A 24,859-nucleotide genomic window follows, 5' to 3' on the forward strand; every position below is an offset into this window, starting at 1 on the left:
AACAGCAAAAAGCAATTTATTTTACATTTAGTTATTTAATGGAGCAATTTTTCCTGACAAAAGATTTGTCATTCCCCCTCCCCCCCTCCCCTTTCCTAAACCCTATCCTAGAGGCATCGTTTGGTCCCAGCCACTGGCATCTGGTGGCATCAGAAGAAAATAATCCCGAGCATGGAGGAGTGGGGGAGGGAGTGTGGTGGGGAGCTGCAGTCCCTGCGGGAGGGAGGAGAGTGCTGGGTGGGTGTTGTGGCACCCCTCCATCCCTCCCTTCCTCCCTCCATCCATCCCTCCATCCATCCCTCCCTCCATCCATCCCTCCCTCCATCCATCCCTCCCTCCATCCATCCCTCCATCCATCCATCCCTCCATCCATCCATCCCTCCATCCCTGCCACAGCTGCCAGCGTGGGGGAGCACCTGTGGAGCCATCCTGAGCTAGATGGGACCGTGGGACACTGGCAAGGCTTTTATGCTGCTCCCACGCATTCCTTTGCTCCGTGCCTCAGTTTCCCTGTGGGAAAACAAGCTCCTTTCCCCCGCTCCGGGCTCGGCACAATAGCAAACCTCGCTGTTATTATTCCGGGGGTGGGAAGCAGCATTACTCAGAGCCAGGATTGCTAATAACGCACTAAATATAGCTCTCCCCATCCCCGGAGGACTTTCTGAACCCCGGCTCATGAGCCCCAGCCCCCTCCGGAGGCAGGGCCAGGACACCGGCTGGCATCGCGGCGTGGGCAGCGCAACGGGATGTTCCCCATGGATGCTCCTGCCTGGAGGCGCTTCCCGTCCTGCTGGCAGCACTGTGTCAGACCCTCCGGAGCTGGCCCAGCTTCAGGGGCACGGGGGCAGCAGGCTGAGGCCCCGGGGCGGGCGGGCAGTGAGGGACGGGCTCCGGCAGCCTCTCGGTGATGCTGGGGAGCGGCTGCTTCTCCCACTCGCCCTGCAAGAGAGAGCAGCGCTGTGAGACCACGGCGGGCCTGCAGGTGCTTGGAGGCTCGGTGTTTCTGCCTGCTCGGAGAAATGACGTGAGCTTTAATGTTTGAGGTGGTTTTAGCCCAAATCTGGGTGTTTTCACAAGAGGCATCACTAATTATTCGTAGTGCAGAAGCACCTACACACCCCCTTAGCGGCGCAGACGTCTGAGGTGCTCCACGTTCCACAAACCCATTCCAGCTGGGGTGTTTCCACCTCAAAAATTGTTACCTGCCAAATCAGGTGGAGACAGCTCAAACCAGGGAGTCCCACAGGCCCACCATGCTCTGGAAAATGCTTCCTACCAGATATTGGCTGGAATTTCCAGCATGGATATGCCCGTGGAGCAGGAAGGATGCAGCAGCCTGGCTGAGGGGCCATGGAGCAGAGCTGGGGAAGGGCTGTCACAGCCATCAGGGCTCATGGTGGCCACAGCCAGGACAAATCCCCCCAGCTCTGTGCATCTGTGGAGGCACCTTGTCTTTGGGGATGCTCCCTGCAAAGAGCAACCTGCCAGGTGCAGGCAGTGCCCGGGGCTGAGCCTGCTGAGCAGGATCTAACTCAGATGTGATGTTGGCCTGGCCTGGTGGCCGGTGGAGACGTGGGCAGGAGCTGGGAGGGCACGGGGGGCTCAGCTGCGGGGCGGTGATGCTCCGGTTCGGCTGCCGGCTGCGTGTTCATGCGGAAATGTCAGCGAGAGGCTGAGGCGCAGCGTGAGCAGGAGGAGGGAGGTCTGGAGAGGAGAGGTAGAGCCATGAGTCATCAGCGAGATGAAAGTGGAATTTATGTTTTCAGCTGAAATTTCTCCTGGTATGTCAAGCGAAACGGGCCAGAGCCTGCACCAGCAGCGGGAAAACCCTGGGGAAAGATGGAGTGGGATGGAGGGACCTTTCCAAAGCTCATGGGGAGTGACCAGCGAGGGGACAGCATTGCAGGGGAGCACCAGCTGAAGAAACAACTCCTTTCCTGTGCCCTTATGGCTTAGGGGAGCAGTTAAGCATCTTTAGGGTGCTCCTGCTCCAGGGCTCGGCTCCAGCCCCGAGCCCATCTGCTGCGGCGTCTGCCCTGCTGATACATCCCGAACCCAGAGCCTGCTTTTTGGAGAGATCAAAGACATGTGGAGTGTCTTGATAGTTGTTGTTTTCAGTGCTTTCGAGTGGAAATCTGAACAGAGAGAGTTTACTGCGAGCCCTTGCGGCTGCTGGGGACTTGAGGACGGCACCGTCCCCGCTGCCGCTCACAAGTGTTATCTTGAGATTTGGCTCGATAATTAACAGCACTCAGTTCCTTCCAGAAATCATCAGATTTGGGATCACTGAACTGCAAAAACCTGAGCTTAATTAGAAGCTGGTGCTTTTCTCTTGGCAGAAACAGTATGGAATAAATGAGATGTCTCCAAGTTGGGCTCGCTCTGAAACACCAGCGGAGCAGAGGCTCCTTCGCCCTCGCTGCGATGCTCGTGACCCACTTCGTGCCAGCATCAGCTCTGCTCTGCTCGAGTCCCTTCCTGACAGCTCCCCAGACCTCTCTGAAATCAAGGGAGTTGTCTGGGTCATAAATTAAGAGGTTTGACTCATAATTCTGCTGCTGCACAAAACTTCTGCACCGCTTCTGTCCCTGCAGCAAAGCTCTGCATGGCTGAGAGATGCCAGATCTCCAGTTCCAGAAAACTGGAAAGGTTTCTGCCCACTCCAGAGTGAAACTTTGCTAAAGGGAATTTACTGTGGCAGAAAGCTGATGGCGATCCCTTCAATCCAGCTCAGCATCCTCCTGTGCTGCAGTGGACAGCACTGGATCCAGGAACAAGGTATCATCCAAATTTATTACACTGATAAATGGCATTGGAAGCTGATGCCAGCAGTGGTTTTAAATCTTCCTCACCGTCATCATCATGTCCCTCGTCACACTGGGCCTGGTTTTATTTTGAAGACCTCTCCATCCTTTATCCTTCCCCTTTTGCTGGATCACCACGTTCGGAGGCCGCACAGATGCTGTGCATAATGAGCTCACTCTGCTGGGACCTGGGGTGATTTGCCAAAATCCTAAAAACCACCTCACGTTTCTCCTTGGATCTGGCCCTACTTTAACACTCAGCAAAAGCAGCCTCCAAATCACTTTATGCAAATGCATCTCCTAATTGGATCTGGCTGGAAGCATCCACGGTGGGCTCCAGATGTATTGTCTGAGCACAGGGCTGGGCTGGGCTCCGTGTCCTGCTGATGCCAGCGATTTCCTGGCAGCTCCAGCCCCCTGCCCTGAGCCTGCTGGCTTTGGATGTGTCCTGAGCACCGCAGACCTGACCCTACACCTGGGAATTTTGTCGGGAAGCTTTGGGAGTCAGGCTGTACCTACCGGGAACTGGACGGCAGAGGATTTGTTGCAGTGCATGGAGATGGGAGCAAAGCCGTAGAGGGATTTCAGCACATCCCTGTTGAACGTGTTCCAGGGGATGGAGTAAAACTGCTGTGGGACGGAGACCTGTGGGCACATGCAGATCTCCTCGTCGTTAAACCTAGGCGGGAGAAAGGCCACGCTGAAACCCAGCAGTGCTGTCCCCTTGCAGCGCTGGATGTGACTAATTCCTCCCTGCCTGAGCAGTGACCTGGAATGGCTCCGAGGTCGGCGCTGGGCACAGGGAGAGCCTGGAGCAGCCAGCACCTGCAGGGCAGGATTTGGGACCAGCCCATGGGTAGGACACCCTGTGCAAGGTCAGCATCTCCCCTCTCCTCATGGGTGGATGGGCTGCAGCCTCCTCCTGTGGTGTGGATCCTTGGTGTCTGCCTTGGGTTATAAGGAATATTTTGCATTTACGCACTTGGTCACACACTGATTCTTGCTGAGAAGCCCCTCCCCGGGATTGCTCTCCCTTCCTGGTGGCTCTCACTACATAGACATCCTCAAAACCCTGGGGTTGGCTTTTTTACCAGTGCTCCCTGTCCCCCCAGCCCCGCTGTGCAGGGGCTCTTTACCTGTTCACGAGGTTGAAGTACCGGTGCAGGTAGCCCGGATCCACGGCGCTTTTGCACAGCTCCAGCTGGGTCTGGGGGTAGTAGTGCACGTAGTTCACACACATCTCTTCCAGGATGCCAAACCCTCCCTGTGGCACAGGCAGGAAGGTGATGGAAGCGGGCTCTGGCTGGGGCTGCACAGGGGCAGGGAGGGCAGCAGGGCACAGAGCTCACACCCCTGTGTGCACACTCACACGGATCTACATCTATAATCTCTATCTGTTATCTATATCTTGGTATCTGGATATCTAGAGAGATAGAGATAGAGATGATAGAGACAGAGAAGGGTATTCACACCCCTTCAGGTGCATGGCACGGGCAGCTCTCTGCTTGTCTGCCCTCTGTGCAAGGACAGACTTCCAGGCTAGACCGTGTGGTTTACATTAAAATGCAGATTTCCTATAATCCCTCTGCTATATTTAGCCTTGTCCCTGTTGATGGTACCTCTGACAGGCTCTTTTATTTTTTTTTTTCACTGCCTATGTAAGGAAATAACATGCACTGTCAAAAAATGCCACTTCTCTTTAATTACAATTAATCCCTGGTGGAACAGTTTGTGATGGGAATTAGAGTGACACATGCTACTTCACAATTAGCACCTTCACATCCCCGCTGCAGGCAGCAGAGCCTTGTGAGTTCCCTTCTTCCCACCCTCCCTTTGCTTCTGGCTGTGTTTCAGCCTGGCTTCATGCAGGTGCCCACCCTGGGGTGCCCCACAAAGGCAGGGGAGCTGCCCCTGCACTCACCACGGTGGCTCTGCTCCGGTCCTCGGTGTTGTACGTGCACGTGGTGATGAGTTCGTCGCCCTGGGGGGTTCAAACACAGGAAAATTTAGGGACTGGGGAGTGTGCCACATAGAAATCCCTGCTCCCCATATCAGGAGCCTGTTTGCCCACCAGCACTGCCTGCAGCCCCACAGGAGCCCTTGGTAAACCTGCATCCCCTGCGGAGATTCCCCAGGGCTGCATCCCAGGGATGGTGTTTCCTGCTTTCCTCGCTTTTTAAGAATTTCTGCAGGGTTGGAAACACCTTAAAAATTGCACTTAGCAACAGTTTGAAGTGCCAGATCTGGAGCTGACTTGATGGCACAACAGCCTCCCTGCCACAGTCGCTGCTGGGGACCACGGGGACACCCCAGGGCACAGCCCTGGGCATGGTTCCAGTGGGTGCTGTTTTGAGCAGCCTCATGGGGCACGGCAGCTCCAGGAGGTGCCTTCAGCTTTGCAGCCAGGTCCTTCCCCATCTGAAGAGCCCTGGGGCACCACCCCTGTTTTCCCACCCACTCCCACTCTGATGCTGAATCTCTTCCTCTCCTTCCATCAAGCAAGGAGAAGGGGCACCACCATGGTTCAGCCTCACCCCCTGAGGAGCCTCCCTCTGCCAGACGAAGCCCAGCTGAATTAGGAGCTTAATTTAGCTCCTGGCTGCCCACACACCAATTCTGTGCCATATGAGAGGGGGCCCCGTGTCCCCAAAGAATCTGCGTGGAGATGGCAGATATGACCCAGGGACCCTCACTCCTGCAGCCCTCCTGGGAGTCCCCAGATGGGATAGGGTGATGGAAGGAGGCAGGGGACTCAGGGCCATGGGATCAGGATGTGCTGTTTGAGAACGGTTTTTGGAACAACTCACCGGGAAAACTGCGACCACCTCCTTCAGCATGCGGATCTCCTGGGAGGGGAGGGACGGGGACACATCAGAGCAATGCTGTGACATCCAGCCAGGCCCCCAGTTCCCCTGCAGCCCCCTGTACCTGGAAGTGAGGGCTGTAGTGCCTGTCAGCGTTCACAACCTGCCGCTCCCTCCCGTCCCGGGACAGCACCGTCACCACTTTCCTCCCTGCCAGGTGCGTGTGGAGCTGGGAGGCGAAGATGCGGATGCCAGCAGTGGGCAGAGCCTGGGGGAAGGAAGGACAGCTCAAGCCCCCGTGCCCAGCCCTGTCCTTCTCCCCTCCCTCACATCCCCTTGCTGTGTGCTGGGAACTCGCTGTCCCTGTTCTGGCTCTCACACGGGGTTTAGGGGATCACTGTACCCCTGGAAAAGCATCTCAGTGAGCTCCTTGCCATGGGACAGACCCTCATTGCTGCCAAACCAACACTCCAGGGCAGCAGGAGCAGCTGAGCCAGATCCTGATTCCTTCCCTGCCCTCGTTAGTGGTGGCACAAATGATTCCTTGTGGGTAGGCCCTACAAAAACACACACCAAAACTTCCCTGAGAGAGCAAGGTGGGCCCTTTGGAACCATCTTCAAGAGAGTTCTTGGCAAGCTCCCTGGAAGCAGGAGCCAATTTTGCCATCCCTGGGAGGGAAAGCACCACTGGGACACGGCCAGCTCGGCAGTGAGTTTTATGGGAATGGTACCCCGGGGAGCTGGAGCAGATGGCTCCCCAGGAGAGCTGCTTCCAGGGGGATTCAGCGCATCCCAACCAGCTGCTCTCTGTTTATTGTACACAGCAGATTTTTCTTTCCAGCACTGCCTCACGGTGAGTTTAAAACTTGGAATTGGGAGCCCGGAGATTGGTGCTGCCTGGGACTTGGGAAAAACCACGGGCAACCTTTCTCCTCTGAGGTGCAGCCGGGTTGGAGGGGACAGCACTCACCAGCTGGGTGCATTTATCAGTGCAGTACCCTGTGAGGATGAAGTTATCCTCTCCAGGGGGAATGGCCATCACTGGCGTGTACACCAAGCCCAGCTCCATGATTCCGGCGTCGTAGGGACGCAGGGTGGCCGTGTAGTACAGCCGGATCCCCGAGGAGTCATGGCGACCTGGGGGACCAGAGGACAAAGACAGGTCACTGCAGGGACAAGGTGAAAGGTGAAAAACACAGACAGGTGAAAAACGATGCTGTGCTGCCGTGGGGAGCCTCTCACTCACAGCGTCCTTCATCTGCTTGAAATTGTTTTAAATCCTACAGATTTTCGTGCGAGTCTTCATGAGTGGCCCCAGATGGTTGCCTGGCGAGGGCACTGACCTGAGGCTGAATCGTCCCAAGAGAGTGAGGTAAGGGGTGCCTTTGGGGAGGCCAAAGCAGCAGGACAGAGCATGGGGTGCTTTGGAGAACTCCCTCAGGGATGAGACTCATTGCAGCTTCTTTAACAGGCACATCCCAAAATCCCAAAAGGCCATGCAGGCAAAGGGAAAGAGCAGGGTCAGTAGATCAGGAGGGGTTCAGGCCAGCTCTGGACTCCCTGTCTCCAGGCTGGAGCCCACCCAGGGATAAGAATAACGGGGGAGACACTATTGGTTAACAGAAAAAAGCAGCTAAATGATGGAAGACGTGAACTTCGTATTTATAGCCGTGTTTCTTCTCGAGTTGCCGAATATGCTATGACTGATCCACAGTACATATGCTCTGGCCTCCTAAAAATATACTTGGGTAGTCAAGAAGCTGCTTGTTTTTATGGTAATGAAGAAACTGGGTTGTTTGGAATCCTTCTTTTTTTTCCAATGTGTCTCCTGACAATGTTATCGAAGCGGGAGAACAGGAAAACAACATCCACATCCCCCCCCTCCTCAGCCATTCTGGTCTCTCTGGTGCCTTGGCACCGCTGTCACTCTTGCTCTGAGCTCAGAGCCAGCCCCACCACCTTGTGTGGAACCTGGGGGGACCCCTGAGACAGCCCAGCTCAATGCTGGTGTTGCCCTGGATCACATCCCTGCAGGAACTCTGCAGGGGCAGTTTTCTGCCTGCAGACTCCTTTCCCAAGCATCCTTCCCCACCTCTGGGCATGCACTTGTCAGCCTTCAGTGAGGATGACTTTGCTGAGACCAGAAAAGGTGGCAATTCAATGTATTCTTCCTGCAGGGACAGATCTGGACCGTCATCTCTCCACAAAGTTGAAGACAGGGCCACAATTTAGGCCAGAGGGCTCCTCAGAAGGCATCAGTCCTTTCCTGAAATTCCCCCAGCTCTCCTGCCATGGTCTAACAGGGAAGGCAGTGGGCAGCACCACCCAGCCCCTCACCTTTGAACACCAGGGGATTGTGGTAATGGATCTCCAGGCGTAAATATCTGGAGGAGCCTGGGCCACCAAAGGCAAGACCTGCTTCTTCAGGGTAGTAGAAAGCCTGGAAGCAGAAGGGAGGGTGTTAGGGAAGCAGTTTCCTGGGAACAAGGCCGAAAAGCCCAAGGGAACGTGTGGGGATAATCCTGCCCCACACCATGGGCTGAGGGACATGACTTGGGCCCTTGGTTGTGCTTGGAGAGCTGCTCTTGCTTCCAAAAGCTCCTCTCGTTCCAGATGCAGTGGCACAACACCTGAGTAATGTCACAGAAGCACAGAATACCCTGAGTTACAAGGGACCCACAAGGATCCTCAAAGTCCAACTCCTGGCTGCACAGGACAGCCCCGGGAATCCCACAAGTGCCTGAGAGCGTTTTCCAAAGCTTCCTTGAGCTCTCTCAGGCTTGGGGCCATGACCATTCCCTGGGCAGCTGTTCCAGTGTCCCACCCCATTGATTTATGGCACCAATGAGGAGGAGGGCTGGGGTGAGCTGGGAAATCAGAGACACCTAGGAGGGGCTGGGATGGTCAGATGGGGCTGGGATGGTCAGACGGGGCTGGGAATGTCAGACGGGGCTGGGATGGTCAGACGGGTCTAGGAAGGTCAGACGGGACTGGGATGGTCAGACGGGACTGGGATGGTCAAACAGGGCTGGGAAGGTCAGATGGGGCTGGGAAGGTCAGACAGGGCTGAAGCCAAACCCCAGCAGAGAACAGGGTGAGGGCAGCCCCTGCAGGGCAATGGGATTGGGAAAGGCAGTTGTCACCCAGGGGGACGTGTCCCTTGTCACACCCACCTGTGCCCCCATGGCCCAGGCTGCCAGCACGTGCCTGCAGTAGTTGAGCCGGTCTGGCTTCATCTTGGAATCGCAGGGCCCGTTGTAGTGGGGGAAGCTGTCGAACTCGGCCGCACACTGGAAAACCTCCATGTGGTGGACAAGAGCCTCGTTGCCCGCCGTGACCACTGGCTCGTACTGCAAAGCAGGTCCCAGAAGGAGAGGACACTCTGAGAGCCCATCCCTGGGGCCTGCAGGCTCCGCGAGGAGCCAGGGCAGGAATGTCTGTGACCTGGCACCGGCTTCTGCCGCAGGACGGGGAGTGAAGGTTGCTCTGGGCGTGAGGCACCAAGGGCCAAGAGCTTTCAGCTCATATTTTGGCTCCCAAGAGGAGGTTGTGCCAGAGTTAGGCATCTGGGTGCTCCAAAGGGGGACCCACATGTTATTAGTGCCCAAGGAGCATTAGGTCAGTTGTGGAAACATTTAGTTTCTTGGCTGGCTTAGGGACCAACCCAGAGCCCACCAGAACCCACAGAGAACCAGCTCATCCTTTCCCCAGCAACAGATGGGGATCAGCAGAAGATCTTGGTCTGGTTTGTGATGATTGAGTCCTTTACCAGTTTTGCAGGGCTGAGGTGGCCCTGGGGATGTTGCTTTTCCCTAAGAGAGTCCTGACAGTGTTGTTGTTGTAGCTCTGCCTGCAGCTCTTGGGGTTTTGTTTCTATCCAACAGCTGCTTGGGGCACGGGGAGGGGAATTTGGGGTAGAGAGAGTGACTCAAGCCTGAGGAATAGCTCTGGCTAAAAGTGCCAGCTGTAGAAGTGATCTGCAGCAGCGGGAAGGTATCAGGAGTTACACACTTTGTGCTCACACACAGATGATTCACTTCACACCATCTGTTAGAGAGAAAATCCTCCTTCTGAGCCTTCCTTTGCAGCGCCGTCTCTCCCCTCGAAACCACTGAGCGCTCGCTGCAGCTCCAGTGTCTGGAGGTTTTCCTTCTCCCCGCGGCGTGGGTTTGACTCTGGATGTGCCAGGTCACCTCCTGAGCCACCCCCACACCTGCTGGGTGCTCTCCCAGCAGCTCCTCCTTTCCTCGGGGTTACCAGCAGGTTTTTGCCTCTCCTTTCAGGAGGTGGCCCAAGCAACGCGTCTGGGTAATGCCCACAAGTTGCATTTATGTCTGTAACTCTCTTTTTTTCGGTCATTGCCTCATCTTTTAGGAGCCAGTTCCCATCCTGGCTCACTCTGCCCTGCTCTCACCAGCCCTGCTCCTTTGTTTCCCATGTTTGTATGCTCCTCATGGCTCTCTGTGTGCCAAAATCCTGCTGTGGGTCCGTCCCTTCCGCAGGGAGTCAGCTCTGAGCCTGCCCTGGAACCTGCTGGATGTGCCAGCTGGGAAGAGACCTCCTGGCCACTCCTGCTGAGACACTCTAGGAGACATGAGGATGCTACTGACTGCTGGGGTGGACCTGGAAGATGTTGTTTGGAAAGTTGTCTGGGTCTGAAAGCCTCCCCGTGACATGGCATTTGCGGGATGTGAGCACAATTACTGCCCTGCCCCCTTCTCCTCTTACCATGATAATGTGGTGTTTGGGGAAGCCTGCTGGGAGCTCTGCCATGTAACACCAGTAGGTCGTCTCCTGGCTGGGAATGACGACATTTGGGGCCGTTATCTCCATGGTCTTCATGTCGCTGGGCAGCTCAGGGATGCTGACGTTGGGCTTGAGCAGCTGCACCCTCTGCAGCCCCCCGTGGAGGGCAGAGATGTTGATGGCTTGCAGGGAGTGCACTGGCTCCTCCAGGATCCCATAGATCAGGTGCACGGTGCCATCCTGAAGCGAGAGCAGAATATGTCAGGTGGTTTTCAGGAGCTGCATGGACCACTGGGGACATGAACCCAGAAATGGGTGTTGTGACCCCACCCTGACTGCCCCAGCAGCTCACTTTGCTGTGCTGTCCCAGGAAAACTGGGGATTCCAGGGTATTTCTCCGGCTGATGTGGTCACTGAGGGTTCTCTACCAGGTGGGAAAGTGTGAAAAGTTTTCCCCAGGTAGCATCAATCCCATAAGGGTAACACATCCTCTCTGCTCCTTCAGAATCCCTCAGGAGCTCCAGGCTGGGACAAACCCATCAGTGCAGGGCTCATCCCACCCTGCAGCCCAGCAATGGCCTGGGGAGCCACAGCAGAAACAAAACTTCTCCCTGAAAATCCTCCCTTTTCTCCCAGGTTCTTTTCAGGGGAAAAGTCCCACAAGAAGCTCTGCTGAAAATGTCTACTGCCAACAAGAACGCAGAGAGCTCTGGACAGGAGATAAGAGAGAAAGGAAAAAGAGAATAATCTCTTCCTAAAGGATCAGAGAATAAAGACCAGCGAGTGTTTTCCTGGTTCGCACACAGAGATTTTTCCCTCCAGGGCTCTCAGCGTTTTGGCAGACGGCAGACACTTCTCACCACAAGACAAGCTTTTGAACACCAGCAGCAAAAACTCGAGGACACTCTGTGCCCACGTTGGCTCTAAAATATCCTGCCCACAAAGGCTTTCATGTGAGATGAGCCTCGCACAGATTCCTGCCTGCAGCCAGGGCCTGTGGCTGAGACCCTGAGCTGTTTGACATCCCCCACTGGGAAAGTTTCCCCCAAATCCCAGCTTGCAGGGGAGAGGTGGATGCAGAGCCAGGGCGATGTCACCGAGCCACGCAGGAGCAGGGAGCAGCACCTCTGTTTGCTGTCCCTTTGTCCCAGCCCCTGTCACAACCCTCCTCTCTGCCTCCTGTTGATACACCAACCCCTCTTGGTAACACTCCCAACAGTTGGCTCCAGACTGCCGAGCAGAGTGATGCAGGAGGGATTTATATAGACCCAACGCATATTCAGTGATGCAAACGAGCTAAAAGCTACACTTCAGAGAGCTTTCGGAGGGGTTGTGAATAGATGGTGCCAAACATTACTCATGGCCCAGGGCTGACACCTGCAGCTCACTTCCTCTCTGCCTCACACAGCACCAACACCTGATGCTGTGCCCACAGCCAGGCACAACCCTGCGGGATGGGTTTGGAGCCGTGCCCCAGGGCTGGGATGGGGCTGGGAGGTGCCATGGCAGGGTGAGGGCGATGCCATACCTCTATCAGGTAGTCCTTGGGGTCACAGGTGCTGAAGGCTCTTCTGAAGAGGAGGTAGAGCCCCTCAGGAGCCCTGCGAGCCCCGAGGAGCTGGTAGTCCTGCTGGGAATCCATGTGGAGCTGCCCCTTGGCATCGCTCCAGGCATCCTGTGAGAGAAAGAGCAGCCTGCTCAGCCAGGAGGTGCCTCCATAGGTACCACAGGTTCTCCTCCTGTCTACCCTCAGCATCCCAGAGCTGGAGGAAGCCTGTACTTTGGTTGCTCCATGCATTCCCTGGGCAGATCCATGCCGGAATGGCCTCTGCCACAGGATCCCTGGTGCTCAGGCAGACCTGTGAAATACCTGACCCAGCAGTAAGGGTCTGCAGAAAGACCTTTACAAGGTGTGATGTGAGGGGGGAAAGGTCGGGAAGGGAGGGAGGAAAGCCCCCCGGGACACATGAAGGTGTTGCATCAGTCTGTGTTGCATTTTGGGTGTGTTTGTCTCGGGGGCACCCTGTGGACGGGGGTGATGGGCTCTCCAAAACCCTTGGCATAAACCAGCCTCCCACAATTTAAGATCAGACCCTTGCTGGGATGTAATGTCAGCCCTAGAAATTGCAGCCCCTCTGCAAAATCCTTAATTTTTTGTGGTCAGATTGTTCTGGCAGCCCAGCACCACTCATTGTAGAGGATGGTGACAAAGCCACCCCAAGAAGCAAAGCAGTAGGTTATTCCTGTGCCTCAGGATTTGAAGGTTTGGAGCATAAAATCCTGTGATAATTTGGATTTGAACAGGGTTGTTTCTTTGATCTTTTGTTTCTCCTGTGGGTCTCTCTTGTTTACTCAGAAAAGGTACCCAGGAAGTAGCTGGCTGTACGTACACAAGTGGCACTGGTTCTCTTATCTTGAGAGGAAAAGCCAGAAGATAGAGGATAAAGCAACTTGGCATCATTTCAGCCAGAACTATAGAGTCATATTTCCAGAACATATTGTCCTTAGAGGGGGAGAGGGAAATCAGCTCCGTGGAGCTCGCATGACATTTGTTTTCGTAGGAATATGGAGCGCAAGTTAATCTCATAGTACATGGGGGGGCTGAGCGAATTTGGATCTTTTTAACAGCCAACACGCTTATCCAGAAGAAAAGCTGCTGGGAGGGAGAAAACCAGGGCTGGAAAGATTTATTGAGATCTCCTTGCAGGATGCTGTTCAGTGAAAGAGAAAACCCCAGCGCTGCCGGGTGTTTCATTCAGGGCTGTTTGTCTTTGGGCGAGCACACGAAGGCAGATTAGAAATGATCCTTTATGTTTTCTTAACAGGGTGCTGTGAAATCCTGGAGCATTCGGGCCACCACAGACCCTGAAAGGCTGGTAATTAGCAGGAAAACAGCGCAGATAATAAACCTCTCTTTTCATGCTTTCGTTACACTGCGGATCACATTGCGGCTGATTGCAAAGGAATGTGTTTTATGGCTAATTTGAAGTAAGCAGAGAGGTAAAATTTAACTTACTGGAAAGCCTCACACGGGGAAAAATGGGAATTGCTTTCTTCAGCTGAGCACAAGCACAATCAGCCCAACGTGGTGGGCTGGGGATAGGGCTGGAGAGCCCAGGGGTGGGAAAACAACCCAAAGAGGAACCCAACAGCCAGCCAGTGGCAGGAAGGATGGAGTTTGCAGCAGCAGCAATAGCAAACAACACAACTGGAAATGAGTTTTCCCCCCACTCCCATTTACATCTCACCCAAATACATTTGCACCTTTACTTTCTGACAGCATCCCAGGCTGCCCTGTTATCCCACTGATCCCTGTGGATGCAACTCTCAGCCGGGTGCTTCCTGCTGGCAGGAGCAGCCTCTCTGCCTGGTGACTTTTGCCCTGTCTCGGAGCCATTAATGGGAGCTGTGGTTAATTTTTAATGTGACTGAGTGAAGCAGGGTGTTGATGCACCCTCTGTGTGTGTCTTTGCAGCTAAACACATCCAGCTCCGGGGTCCCTCAGCCTTGCTGATGTGCTGCTGTGTTCATTCTTTTCTCTTTTGGGTTAATCCCTGTGTCAAACCACCTCATCTGTGGGTTTCTCTGGGGTAGAAACCCCCAAGACCTGCTGGACCCAGAGCAGTGGGGCCGGTCCAGCGTGTGCCGTGCCCTGTACCCCACTCTACCAAACCACGAGCCAGGTTCACCCGCAGGGGGGGAACCCCAAAAGCCTCCAAGCAAGCACACAAGTGACTCACCCCAAAGTAGGAGTTGTGCCCATCGCTCCAGAGCACAGCCAGGTCGGCGTTCTCAAACTCGCCCCTGTCCGACATCCCGAAGAGGATCCCGAACTGCAGCTCCCTGATGAGGAGCTGGAAATGCACGGCTTGCTCGGGATAGCTGACATTCCAGGAGAGCTCCAGCAGCCCCTGGGGATCCAGAGGCACCTTGTAGAGGAAATCACTCTCGCGGGGCGCCGAGCCCTGCAGAGCCACCACCAGGATGACCAGGAACGCCGCCACCATGGTGAAGTACATGGGTGCCACCTCCCGCAGCTTGAGGCTGGGGCAGGAGCAGGACTTGCTCCTGGAGCTCTGCATCCTGCCAGGACGGCACCCGGCGCCTGGCCATGCCCATTTATGTGCTGGCCCTTCTGGGCAAGCCGGGTGAGTGATACTCTTTAATTGCATTTCGTTGTTGGGAAATTGGGCTGGTGTATTGACCCCCGTCAGCTCCTGGCCAAACACTTGTCATTTGCTGTCTCCCCTTAATTGGCTCTAATTGCACATGGACATTATCAATAGCAATTGGATTTGACTGGGCTGATGTGATTCGCTCTTAAATCTTCCTTAGTGGCTGAGAAGGGCTGTTTGCTCACAGGCTGCTCTGGCTGAGCCCTCATGGACATGCTCTGCTCGTGGTGCCTTTGGCCTGGCTGTCCCTATAACCCAGCCTGGGATCACCCCAAAGGTGGCCAGACAGCGAGACCAAAGGACCCTGAGCCTTGTCTGAGCTCCCAGGCATTCAATAACATTGATGGGGTTTGAAATATTTTCCCTGCAAAGCTCAGTGCCAGAGGAAATGCTGATTTCCCCCAAACAGCAAGAGAAGAGATGTCTCCTCTCCTCTCTCCTCTCCTTTCTGGCCTTTGTGGGATTTAATTCTGGTGCTTTCAAATCCAGCAAAGCCCAGCTCCTCTCCCACGCCACTTTACATCCACTGAAGCTCCCACCTGCCCAGACCTCTGGATGTGTTCAATATTTGTTATTTCTTTGCTCTTGTAGCAGCCGAGACTTTGGCTCCGGTTTAAAGACACCTTTAGTCCCTGTCCCTCCCCCTTCCCGTTTGTTTAAAGTCTGATGGATTCTCTTTCGGTTATTAACTCTCCCACGTTAATTGGAATTATAACGAACTGCCTGGAGCTCTTTGATGCACACACACACCGCCTGGCTTTGGTCTCCGAGTCGGTGGCGTTGTTTTATTAATGCCACCTCACGTGCCGGGCCGTGCTCTCGGATCCCCCCCGTGCGGGGTCCCCTCCGGTCCCCTCCGGGGCTTGGGTTTCACTCCTGGTCCTTGCAGCAATGTCACAGGGGCAGATCCGCCTTTCCCAGCCCTGTGTAATGAGAGGAAACGGATTCAGCTCGGCGTTCTAATGAATCATCAATGTGTGCATCTCGACGTTAAACCCAAGGAGGTTTTACTGTCCTAAGACACAACCATTACTCAGGAATGCGTCAATTGATCCCGGCCGTCTCTCCTTGTCGGGTGACCTGCTGCTCGCAGGTCTCTCATTCAGCTCCGCCAGGCAAAAGGCCAAGGCAGAGGGAGGGATGGAGAGCTGAGCTCTCCCAGATGAGCATCCCTCAGCCCCATCCCTGCCCCCAGTGACTCCAGTGCACAGCCCGGTCCCACACCAGCCCTGCCACTGCTGCTGGTGTCAGCCTTGAAAGCCTTAAAAGCCCTGGATGGATAGCAGGAGGTCACTGGAGCTGCCTGGGAATGCTGCCACCATGGCATCTTTGGGGTTGTGTTCACTGGAGCTGTTTCTGGGCTCTGCCCGAGGAGCTGGATCTGCACCTCACCCCATCCATGCCTCTGTTCACCTTCCTGAAGGAGGATGCAGCATTTTCCCCTTTTCCTGAGGCTCCTGGGCTCGTTCCTGGAAGCACTGAAGGCATCAGATGGATGTCCCTCATCCCCCAGCCCTGGTGCTCGAGCATTACAGAAGCCTGGCTGCCTTACAAAAGCCCCATAGAACAGATTTTTGTCCTTCCTCATCCCTGATCTCCTCCAAGCAGATTCACCCACTTGTCCTCCTCCCTTGGCTTCATTTCCTCGTTGTAAAGAGAAGAAGCTGAGCTGCCAAGCACGGCAGGAAGGCAAAGTGATCCTCACCGGGGGCAGGAGGGGGTCCTCAGCTAACGAGTTCTGTCTCCCTCTATCAGAGATGAAACCCCAGGTTGCTGGCGTGTGCAAGTGCAGCTCCTGAGCTCTCCTGCACAGGAGGAATTTGCAGTGGAACAGCAGAACACGGGCAGGTCAGCTTGAAAACAGCTGAACTTTGCAGATAAACGGTGAGAATTTATTTGAAGAGAGGAAAAAAATTATGTACATCTCTCTCCACCCCCCCCCCCCCCCCCTTCAGTTTCTCCCGAGTCGTGGCTCATAAATCCAGGCAAGGAGCGAGGATCCAGCTTTCCACTCACTGCTCGGGGTGTTTATTTTAAGACTTCAAGGAGATGCAGAAACGCCAGAGTTTCCTGACTCGGAAACTCGGACCATTCGGTAGCAGCAGTGGGGTGGGAGCCGTGGCTCCTGCCCCTTTCCTCGAAGGCAGAGCAGCCACTTTGTGCCCGTGTGGGAGCTCCTGGGGAAGGGAACGCCGGCTGGTGCCAGCACGGAGCAGCCCGTGCTGGAGATGGGACTCGGGTGCTCCCGCACACCCCATGTCCCTCTCCCCGAGCAGAAAAGATGCCCCTGGAATACCCGGAGCGGGCTGTGAGCCCCAGGGCAGGGCTGGCTTGGGCTGGCTGGGCCCCGGCAGTAGCGTTCATCCCCCAGCGGGTGCTGCTGACCCCATCTCTGCAGAGCCGCACATCCAAACCCTCCCGGTGACTCCCCTTTCGCTGCCACTCGTGACCCTGGATGCAAAGCTGGGGATAAGCGGTGGCTTCCAGAGCCCCCGCAGCAGCAGTGCCTGACATGGGTGGCAGGGAGCGGGGAGCAGCCGCCTCCGTCGGCGGGAGCGAGGGCTGCCCGCCTGGAACAACAGCTGACTTACAGGTAAGCAGTTTAAACACAATTGATGCGCCAAATTAGGGGCTGAAGCAGGCAGCACCCCTCCGAGCGATAATCCATTGCCTCACTAACAGAAATGGAAATTCAATTTGGGCAAGGGCAGCGAGGGGAGGGGAAGGGGAGGGGAAGGGGAGGGGGAGGGGAAGGGGAAGGGGAAGGGGAAGGGGAAGGGGAAGGGGAAGGGGAAGGGGAAGGGGAAGGGGAAGGGGAAGGGGAAGGGGAAGGGGAAGGGGAAGGGGAAGGGGAAGGGGAAGGGAGGGAAGCTTTCTGTCTGCTGCCGCGGCCGGTGCAGCTCTCCATGCCCCGGGGGCTCTGCTATCCACAGCCCTATCCAGCCCCAGGATCGAATTTGCCTCGGTGCTGATGAGGTTTGGCAGTGCCTGACTCAATTTTAGCCACCCTGATGTCTCTGTGTCCCTTACATCCCACCTCCATTCCAGAGCAGCTTTTTCCTCACATTACATGATTCCTCCGACTGTACAAAAGGGACTTTTTGCACCTGAAATGGCACAAAATGAGCCGGCATGGTGTGAGAAGGGGGAAAGGGGGGCTGGCACACAGGGGGGATGCACACGTGGATGGGTGACCCTGCAGGGCCACAGGGACCCCTGCCCTGATCAATGTGTGCGATTTCTCCGGCCAGATCCACCCTTAACCCTACAAATCAGAGCCGTGGAGCAGCCCCATGACTCCCAGGAGCTGTTCCGCTACACCCCAGGGCGGGGAGGATTGTTCATCATCCTTCCCAAAGGATCGCTTTGCCCACTCCTGTCCCCATAACAGGTCAGAAGGGATCTGCAGGCTGCTCGCTGGTTCTGCTGTGCACCAGGAGGGCACTGGGGCTGCCAGGCTGAGTTTCAATTGCCCAGCAGAGGCCCAGGTGAGTGTCTGCCCTCTCTAAAGTGTCTTTGGCATCCCTGTGTCACCTGGGCCGCAGCGAACTGTGTGGTTTTGCTGGGAACCTCCTCTTGTGACAGCAGCCTGGGCTGTTTTAACTCACAGATGTGCCACGTGCCAGCCAGGACAGGACACTTGGAGGTGACTTGTGATCCAGCAGAGGTGGGTGGGAAGAGCCGTTCCTTCCTCCTTGCGCTGCGTTTGTGCCTTACAGCCCGAATGCTGTAACATCCCCCAAGCCAAGTCTCTGCTTTTTCCAGCTTCTTGCTTTCTCCCAAACTGTTTTGCTTTCCTCAGGACCAGATTTTCTTTATCTTACACTGTGGAAGAGAACTTTTGCCTCATTCCCCACGAGGATCACATCCAAAGGGGAACCAGCCCCAGCTGGGCAGTCAGACCTCCCCACTGAGCCAAATCTGGGACAGAACTGGACCTGAGCTGCTCTTTACAGCTCAGTCTCACTGCTCCTGCTCTGGCACTGAAGGTGAGGACTGGGCTGACCTGACTGAGAAGCTCCAGCTCTTCTGCCTCTCCTCCTGCTCCAGCCATGCACCCCCAGATCTCCTCCACAGCCAAAGGTGGGTGGTTGGGCTGTGCCACGGTGATGGGACAGCGGGAGAAAGGCCAAAATTAGCCAAAGGAAAGCACTGTTTGCTCTTTGGGAGGTGGCACTGCCCCGCCAGGTGCTCCAGGCTGGGTGGGCAGCCAGGCCCCTTCCCAGCAGAGCATCCCAGAGAAATTCCCTCCCCAGTGCTGCCGCAGCTGAGCCACCTAATGAGATCTCCTCGCCTGTGCATGCTATATTAGGGTTTCCATGGATATGGTGTCACAAACACTGGGCTGTGGCTTTGTTATATAAACAGGAGAGATTGCCACAAATACCCAAAATATCTGAAAAGGACAGGAAGACACAAAAGCGTTCTCTGGGTGTGTTTATAGAGCGTTGTGCGATCCAGGGGATGGTGCCAGTGGGAGGTGGGAGAGGTTTGTGTGAGCTTTGGGAAGCAGAGTTTATCCGAGGGGTGGTCTCTGACTCAGGAGCTCTGGAGATTCACCCTGATCTTCCACGGGATGTTTTTAAATGTTTTTAAACAAAAAAGGTGCTGCTGGCTGGGCAGTTCCTGCCCTGCTCCTGCAGCTCCTGCTGTAAGAGGCATCCTTCTCCATGTGCAAGTTCATCCTGGCTGAGCCTCACACAGAGCTTGGTCCTCCCCTGCTCCTGCCATATGCAAGGAAATCCTTTTTCCTGCAGCTGGTGGGGACCAGGGCTGGTGATGGTGGTGGGGACACACAGCCATCAGCTCTGCCAGGACTGCCCACACCTGACCCTGCTCTTCAGGACCAGCTCATTTTGTGCCATTTCAGGTGCAAAAAGTCCCTTTTGTACAGTTGGAGGAATCATGTAATGTGAGGAAAAAGCTGCTCTGGAATGGAGGTGGGATGTAAGGGACACAGAGACATCAGGGTGGCTAAAATTGTATTGCACTCCCACTCCCCTGCCAATAACAACACCAGAAATAAAGTGGCTTTGCAATAACCATCTCCACGCTTTGGAACACAGATTCACGTGTCCCCGCAAAAGATGCTCCAGGCAGGATCAACTCTGCTCCAGCCTTGCTCTGCAGGAGATGCATGGGGAGCTTGCTCCAGCCCTCCCATGAAGATGACTCTTCGCCCAGCAGGTGCAGCCCCAAGCTCCCAGTATCCACCAGCGCCTTCCTTTTCCCACCCTCCGTGCTCGCCTGTGGGTGACATTCCAAGCCCATGGCTGTTTCAGCTCACTCCTGGCCTTCCCGATGCCTTCCACCATGGGATGAGCATCCATCCATTCATCCACCCATCCATCCACCCATCCATCCATCCATCCATCCATCCACCCATCCATCCATCCACCCATCCATCCACCCATCCACCCATCCACCCATCCACCCATCCACCCATCCATCCATCCACCCATCCATCCATCCACCCATCCATCCACCCATCCATCCCTCCATCCATCCATCCATCCATCCATCCACCCATCCATCCACCCATCCATCCACCCATCCATCCCCCCATCCACCCATCCACCCCTCCATCCATCCATCCATCCATCCACCCCTCCATCCATCCATCCACCCCTCCATCCATCCATCCATCCATCCACCCATCCACCCATCCATCCACCCATCCATCCATCCATCCATCCACCCATCCATCCATCCATCCATCCATCCACCCATCCATCCACCCATCCATCCATCCATCCATCCACCCATCCATCCATCCATCCATCCATCCATCCATCCATCCACCCATCCATCCACCCATCCATCCATCCCTCCATCCATCCCTCCATCCCTCCCTCCATCCATCCCTCCATCCCTCCATCCATCCACCCATCCATCCCTCCATCCATCCACCCATCCATCCATCCCTCCACCCATCCCTCCATCCATCCCTCCATCCCTCCATCCATCCATCCATCCATCCCTCCATCCATCCCTCCATCCACCCATCCATCCATCCCTCCATCCAGCCCTCCATCCCTCCATCCATCCATCCCTCCACTTATTTTCTCTCCCCTCTATCTCCCTGTGAATCCAAGCTGCAACCTTTCCATGCTTCATCACCTGACATGTGATGGAGAATCCCAAATTCCACAAGGAAAGATCTGTTTTATCACTTAGAAACACACCAAATCCAGTTTTTCCCTCTTCAGATACCAGACACCCTGCACTGCCTTCCTGCATTACCTGCCATCCCTGATTTCTCAGGACCCATCTTAATTTTCCTGAAGTGATCTCTCCCACCTCTGGAATGGCAGGGGAGAATTCTTTGGTTGGAAGTAACAGCAAAAAGAGCTGGAACCTGCTGTGGAATCGCTCCAGGGCTGCCTGGCACATGAATTTCCAGGGGGGTGGGTTGGTGGTGAGCCCTCCTGTGTGGGGCTCTGTTCTGTGGTGCCAGCCTTTCTTCTTGCCCTTCCTCTAACCTTCGCTTGCTGGCACTGAGCTGCTTCCCGAGGAACCCATAGCAAGCTGGATCAGCGTGGAGAGGAGATCCAGGAGAGCACACAGGGCCAAGAGAGCCTGAGGAGTTTGTGGATGCAGCTTCATCACCTTAGCAAAAGGGCTGGAGCATTGGATGGCAAAGGCTGCAGGCCCTGCCGCTTGAGGTTTGTGATGGACAGCTTGGGAGAAGGACTAATTAAGAGTAGAAATTGTGGATAAATGAGATTTCCTTCAGAAAACTCAGCATGGCTTCTGCACATGGAAGCTTGAAGGGGAAGGTGTTTCCAGGGACCTTCCAATTTCCAAGGCTGTGACAAAAGGCTCTGCCCTCTTCCCAACCTTGCCCAGATACTCATGGAAGGATTATTCATTCCCCCAGCACCTCCTGCACCCCCATGTGCCAGCAGCCCCTCGAAATCCACATCTCTGCTCAAAGGGATGTGAGGGAATCCATGGTGAGCACCCTTAACCTCCCCAAGCCCTTCCATGAGCAGTGGCTGCACAGGGTGACATTCCAGCGCGTCTGGCACGTCCTGCCAAGTGCAGAGGCAGGAGCTGACGGGGGAGATGTGATGGGATGTGCCAGGCAGGGCCCGCCGTGGATCAGCCTGGGGTATGTGTTCCCTCAGAACACCTCTGACCCAGCTCTGAGGCTGATGTCACCCCAGGAGCCTTGGCATATGGAGCTGGTCACGGACTGGGGATGTTTAACAGGGCCAGGGTGGGGCACTGCGTAATTCACCTCTTTGGGTTAAAAACACTGATTTAAGGAGCAGCTCCTCTCTGCTGTTTCTTTGTTAACTCTTAAGCAGACTCATCCTTTGGCACCCTGAGGTTGTCACGTTCAAGGGCAGAAACCTCTCAGAGTAACAAGTGGCAGATGTGTCCCCAGGGCACCTCCAGCTCCTGCCTAGAGCCACGGCAGTGGCTGCAAGGGGGACACCAAGCAGGGTCCCAGTTTGGGGCAGTTGTCGGGGCTGTGTTAAAAGCCAGGTGGTTCTGCCATCGTGGGTGGCTGAAGCAGGTGGAGAAAGGCAGCTGTGGATGAGCACAAACCTCTGTGCTCGTCTGGGTATCGCTGCTGTTCTCAGCAATATAAAATTCTGCATTTAAATCCAGTGAAGGTGACTGAAGTGCTGCAGACAGGAGGAGGAGGCAGTGGGGACTTTTCAGGCTGCTGCAGAGAATATTTGGGATGAGCTTGGAGACCACCTAAGAGAAGGAACCTCCTTAATCATGGGGAAGAGGCAGAGAAAAGCACCTGGTCCTTCCTTCAGGACCAAGGGTGGCTGGCACTGTGAGCTGAGCCTGCTGCAGCCCCCTCCGGCAAAGCTGCACACACAGGGCCCTGTCACTGCCAGGGAGCTCAGGGTAAAAACAAATGCCAGAGAGAAGCAGAGGAAAAGGCTCTGTCCTTAGGAATGGGAAAAGAGAGAACCCACTCCCAGGGTCTGCCACGTGCAGGAGTTGGTTTAGAGAGCCCTAACTCCATGTTTCCCTCTTGGAGCAAAGCCCTGCAGTGGGATCCTTCAGCAACAGAAGAGCCCTTTTGCTGCCCTATTCCAGGTGTGTGTGTATTTTATTGCATCCCCAGGGCGCCACGCACTTGGCGTGTGTCACATCCACCAAGCTGCAGCTGCCAGAGGAGTTTTCAGGATGAAAACATCACCAGTGTCCCCCAGGCCAGTGTATTCCACTGGGAATGCACACAGGGAGCTGGGCAGTGTTCCAGCAGCCCATTGCTCCCAGCAGTGCCCAGGTTTGGCTGTGGGTTGTGCTCATGGATCAGTCTCACATGGAAGACGCCTCCAGGATCAGGAAAACCAAAGGGAAACCTTGAGGATGGAACAAGCTGAAGGTGGGGCAAAAAAAACCCGCTAGAGAGTGGCCCTGGATGCTGCGTGGTGGAAATGCCATAGAATATTCCTGGGCAGTTTGATCCCAAGTTCTGGAAGGATGAAACCAGGAATTTGGGGTTGCAGGACTGTGAGTGCACAAACTCGCCGAAGGGTTTACACTGGGAATAACCCAGCGGTGGTGGAGGAGGGAAGCAGGTGAGCACAACCTGAGCTCTGCACTTAAAACCTACAGATGATCCGGCTCCTGGCTGCTGCTGGGTCTGTTTATCCCACAGACTTGGCAGGCACAGGACACTTCCCAAATGTTGGGGTTGATGAAAGTTGTGGCTGGCCAGCTGCCAGGTCTTGAGGCTATCAACTAGCTCCCAAACTGTGGATGTTAATTAGCACTTCCCTTCTGTAAAAACTGCTGTTGCAAAGTCTGGGGAATCCGTGTTTGTACAGCCCCCGGCACAGCCAGACCGCTTTCACCACGGAGGTCTTGCACACCACTGCAATACAGAAATACATCATAAAAGCATTTTTCTCCTTCACAGAATCCTGATCTTCCCAGAATTGCTCTTAGAGTAAGCAAACCTCATGTTGAAGTCCAAAAAACAAGCTCTGCACCCGCACAAGGCAGCCCAAGCTTTGCTAAGTCCTTGTTATAACATTGTTTTTCCTTGCATCTTATCCTGGGCTCGGCTCCGTGAGAATTGCTTTGACATCTCCCTGGGCAGCAAGGAGGATGTTTGTTGCAGTACCAGAGGCCAGGCATTGAAACCAAAATGAATGGGCCAAGCAGAGAACCTCCATCGTTCATATTTCTGAGCAAGGATACGGTGACAAATTGCCAGACGATGACGTTTGACCTGGGCAAGCAATAAAAAGCTAAAATTGGTTGGGATTTTTTAAAGCAAAGCCCTTCAATATCTTCTGCACGTGGTTCAGGCAACCTTGAAGAAAAACTCAACAGCGACCACAACACAGACAGCTCTGTATTAAGTCATTTGATATAATAATTAAATAATAATAGTCTTAAGTAGACTCTCTAAAGATAAACTATGGTTTTTCCCTCTCACCTTCATTCCTTGTCATCACAGTGAGTGCTTTTCCCTTCAGATCTCTGCACAGGCTTTTGAACTGCGTGTAAAGTGTGCTGGAATTGCTGGTGGTGATCAGTTTATTTGGGGAGCAATTAATTAAATGCAACTGTTTCCCTCTGTATAGATTAAAGGAGTGCTACGAGCGATACCATCTTAAAAAGAGCAGATGTGCTATAAAAACACTGATTATTCTCATCGGTTGAGAGGGACAGGAAAGTATCGGTAGGCTGGAACTGCTGATGAGAAAAATTAAGTTAGTTCTTGGGAATGAGTTTCACTGCCAGGGAAATGAACGCTGCAGGACCAAAGTCACACTTCCAGATGGACAGGGGCCTGCAGAAGAGTCCCTGCTGCCGGAGGAGTCTGACAGCTTGGGTGACAAGAGCCAAGGATGGTGGCAGGGGATGAGGCAGAGCTGGCAGAGCCTCCTGAGGCACACTGAGCATCCTCTGTGCCCAGGGAAACTCTGCAGGGAGCCCGGGGACTGCAGAGCTCAGGGAGAGCTGGGGCAGTCTGGGCTCCCCTGTCACAGCAGCTTGGGGCTGGGGGACAACCTCCACGTGTCCTGTGGTGGAGCTTCTGCAGGTAGCCCACCTGCCAGAGGGGTAATGCTCCTCCAGGATTCAGGGTTTGTCCCAAGGTTTGCTTTTTCCATCTCTTAGGGGTCACCACTACCCCACCTTTAAGGAAATCTTGTAAATCAGCGCAGGTGAAAATCACCACCTGGGAAAAGCTGTGCACAAGGGCTCTGAGCTGAGGTTGTGCTGGAACGGGAATGCATTTGGGAAGAGGAGAGGCATTCCCTCTTCTGTTAGTAAAACCGTAGCCAGCTGAAACCCCAGCACAGCTCCTGAAAAACAGAGCAGGGAACAAACTCATGGCACC

The 24,859-nt window shown here is 54.8% G+C and overlaps 2 protein-coding genes across 3 annotated transcripts; one reads left to right on the plus strand and one right to left on the minus strand.

Moving 5' to 3' along the window:
- Positions 1-344: 344 nt before the first annotated feature.
- DBH (dopamine beta-hydroxylase) lies at positions 345-14,459 on the minus strand. The gene is made up of 12 exons (XM_048325068.1): positions 14,095-14,459; positions 11,883-12,029; positions 10,337-10,594; positions 8,782-8,958; positions 7,946-8,048; positions 6,579-6,745; positions 5,733-5,876; positions 5,612-5,650; positions 4,726-4,785; positions 3,941-4,068; positions 3,324-3,483; positions 345-939 (listed from the first exon to the last, which is right to left on the minus strand). Exons 1-12 carry the CDS (start codon positions 14,434-14,436, stop codon positions 805-807), a joined length of 1,860 nt encoding a protein of 619 aa, XP_048181025.1. The 5' UTR covers positions 14,437-14,459; the 3' UTR covers positions 345-804.
- Positions 14,460-16,567: 2,108 nt separating this feature from the next.
- Positions 16,568-19,896, plus strand: LOC125336724. 2 transcript variants are annotated; one of them, XR_007207837.1, is made up of 4 exons: positions 16,568-17,122; positions 17,921-18,017; positions 18,140-18,196; positions 18,332-19,896. XR_007207837.1 is itself a non-coding variant. In XM_048325682.1 (4 exons), exons 1-4 carry the CDS (start codon positions 17,823-17,825, stop codon positions 19,693-19,695), a joined length of 633 nt encoding a protein of 210 aa, XP_048181639.1. In that variant the 5' UTR covers positions 17,807-17,822; the 3' UTR covers positions 19,696-19,896. The 2 variants fall into 2 exon arrangements, 1 of the variants encoding a protein (XP_048181639.1); XM_048325682.1 differs by lacking the exon at positions 16,568-17,122 and having other exon boundaries at positions 17,807-18,017; positions 18,332-18,612; positions 19,596-19,896.
- Positions 19,897-24,859: the final 4,963 nt, after the last annotated feature.

The sequence above is a fragment of the Corvus hawaiiensis genome, chromosome 21 (genome assembly GCF_020740725.1).
Source record: "Corvus hawaiiensis isolate bCorHaw1 chromosome 21, bCorHaw1.pri.cur, whole genome shotgun sequence".
NCBI lineage: Eukaryota > Metazoa > Chordata > Aves > Passeriformes > Corvidae > Corvus > Corvus hawaiiensis.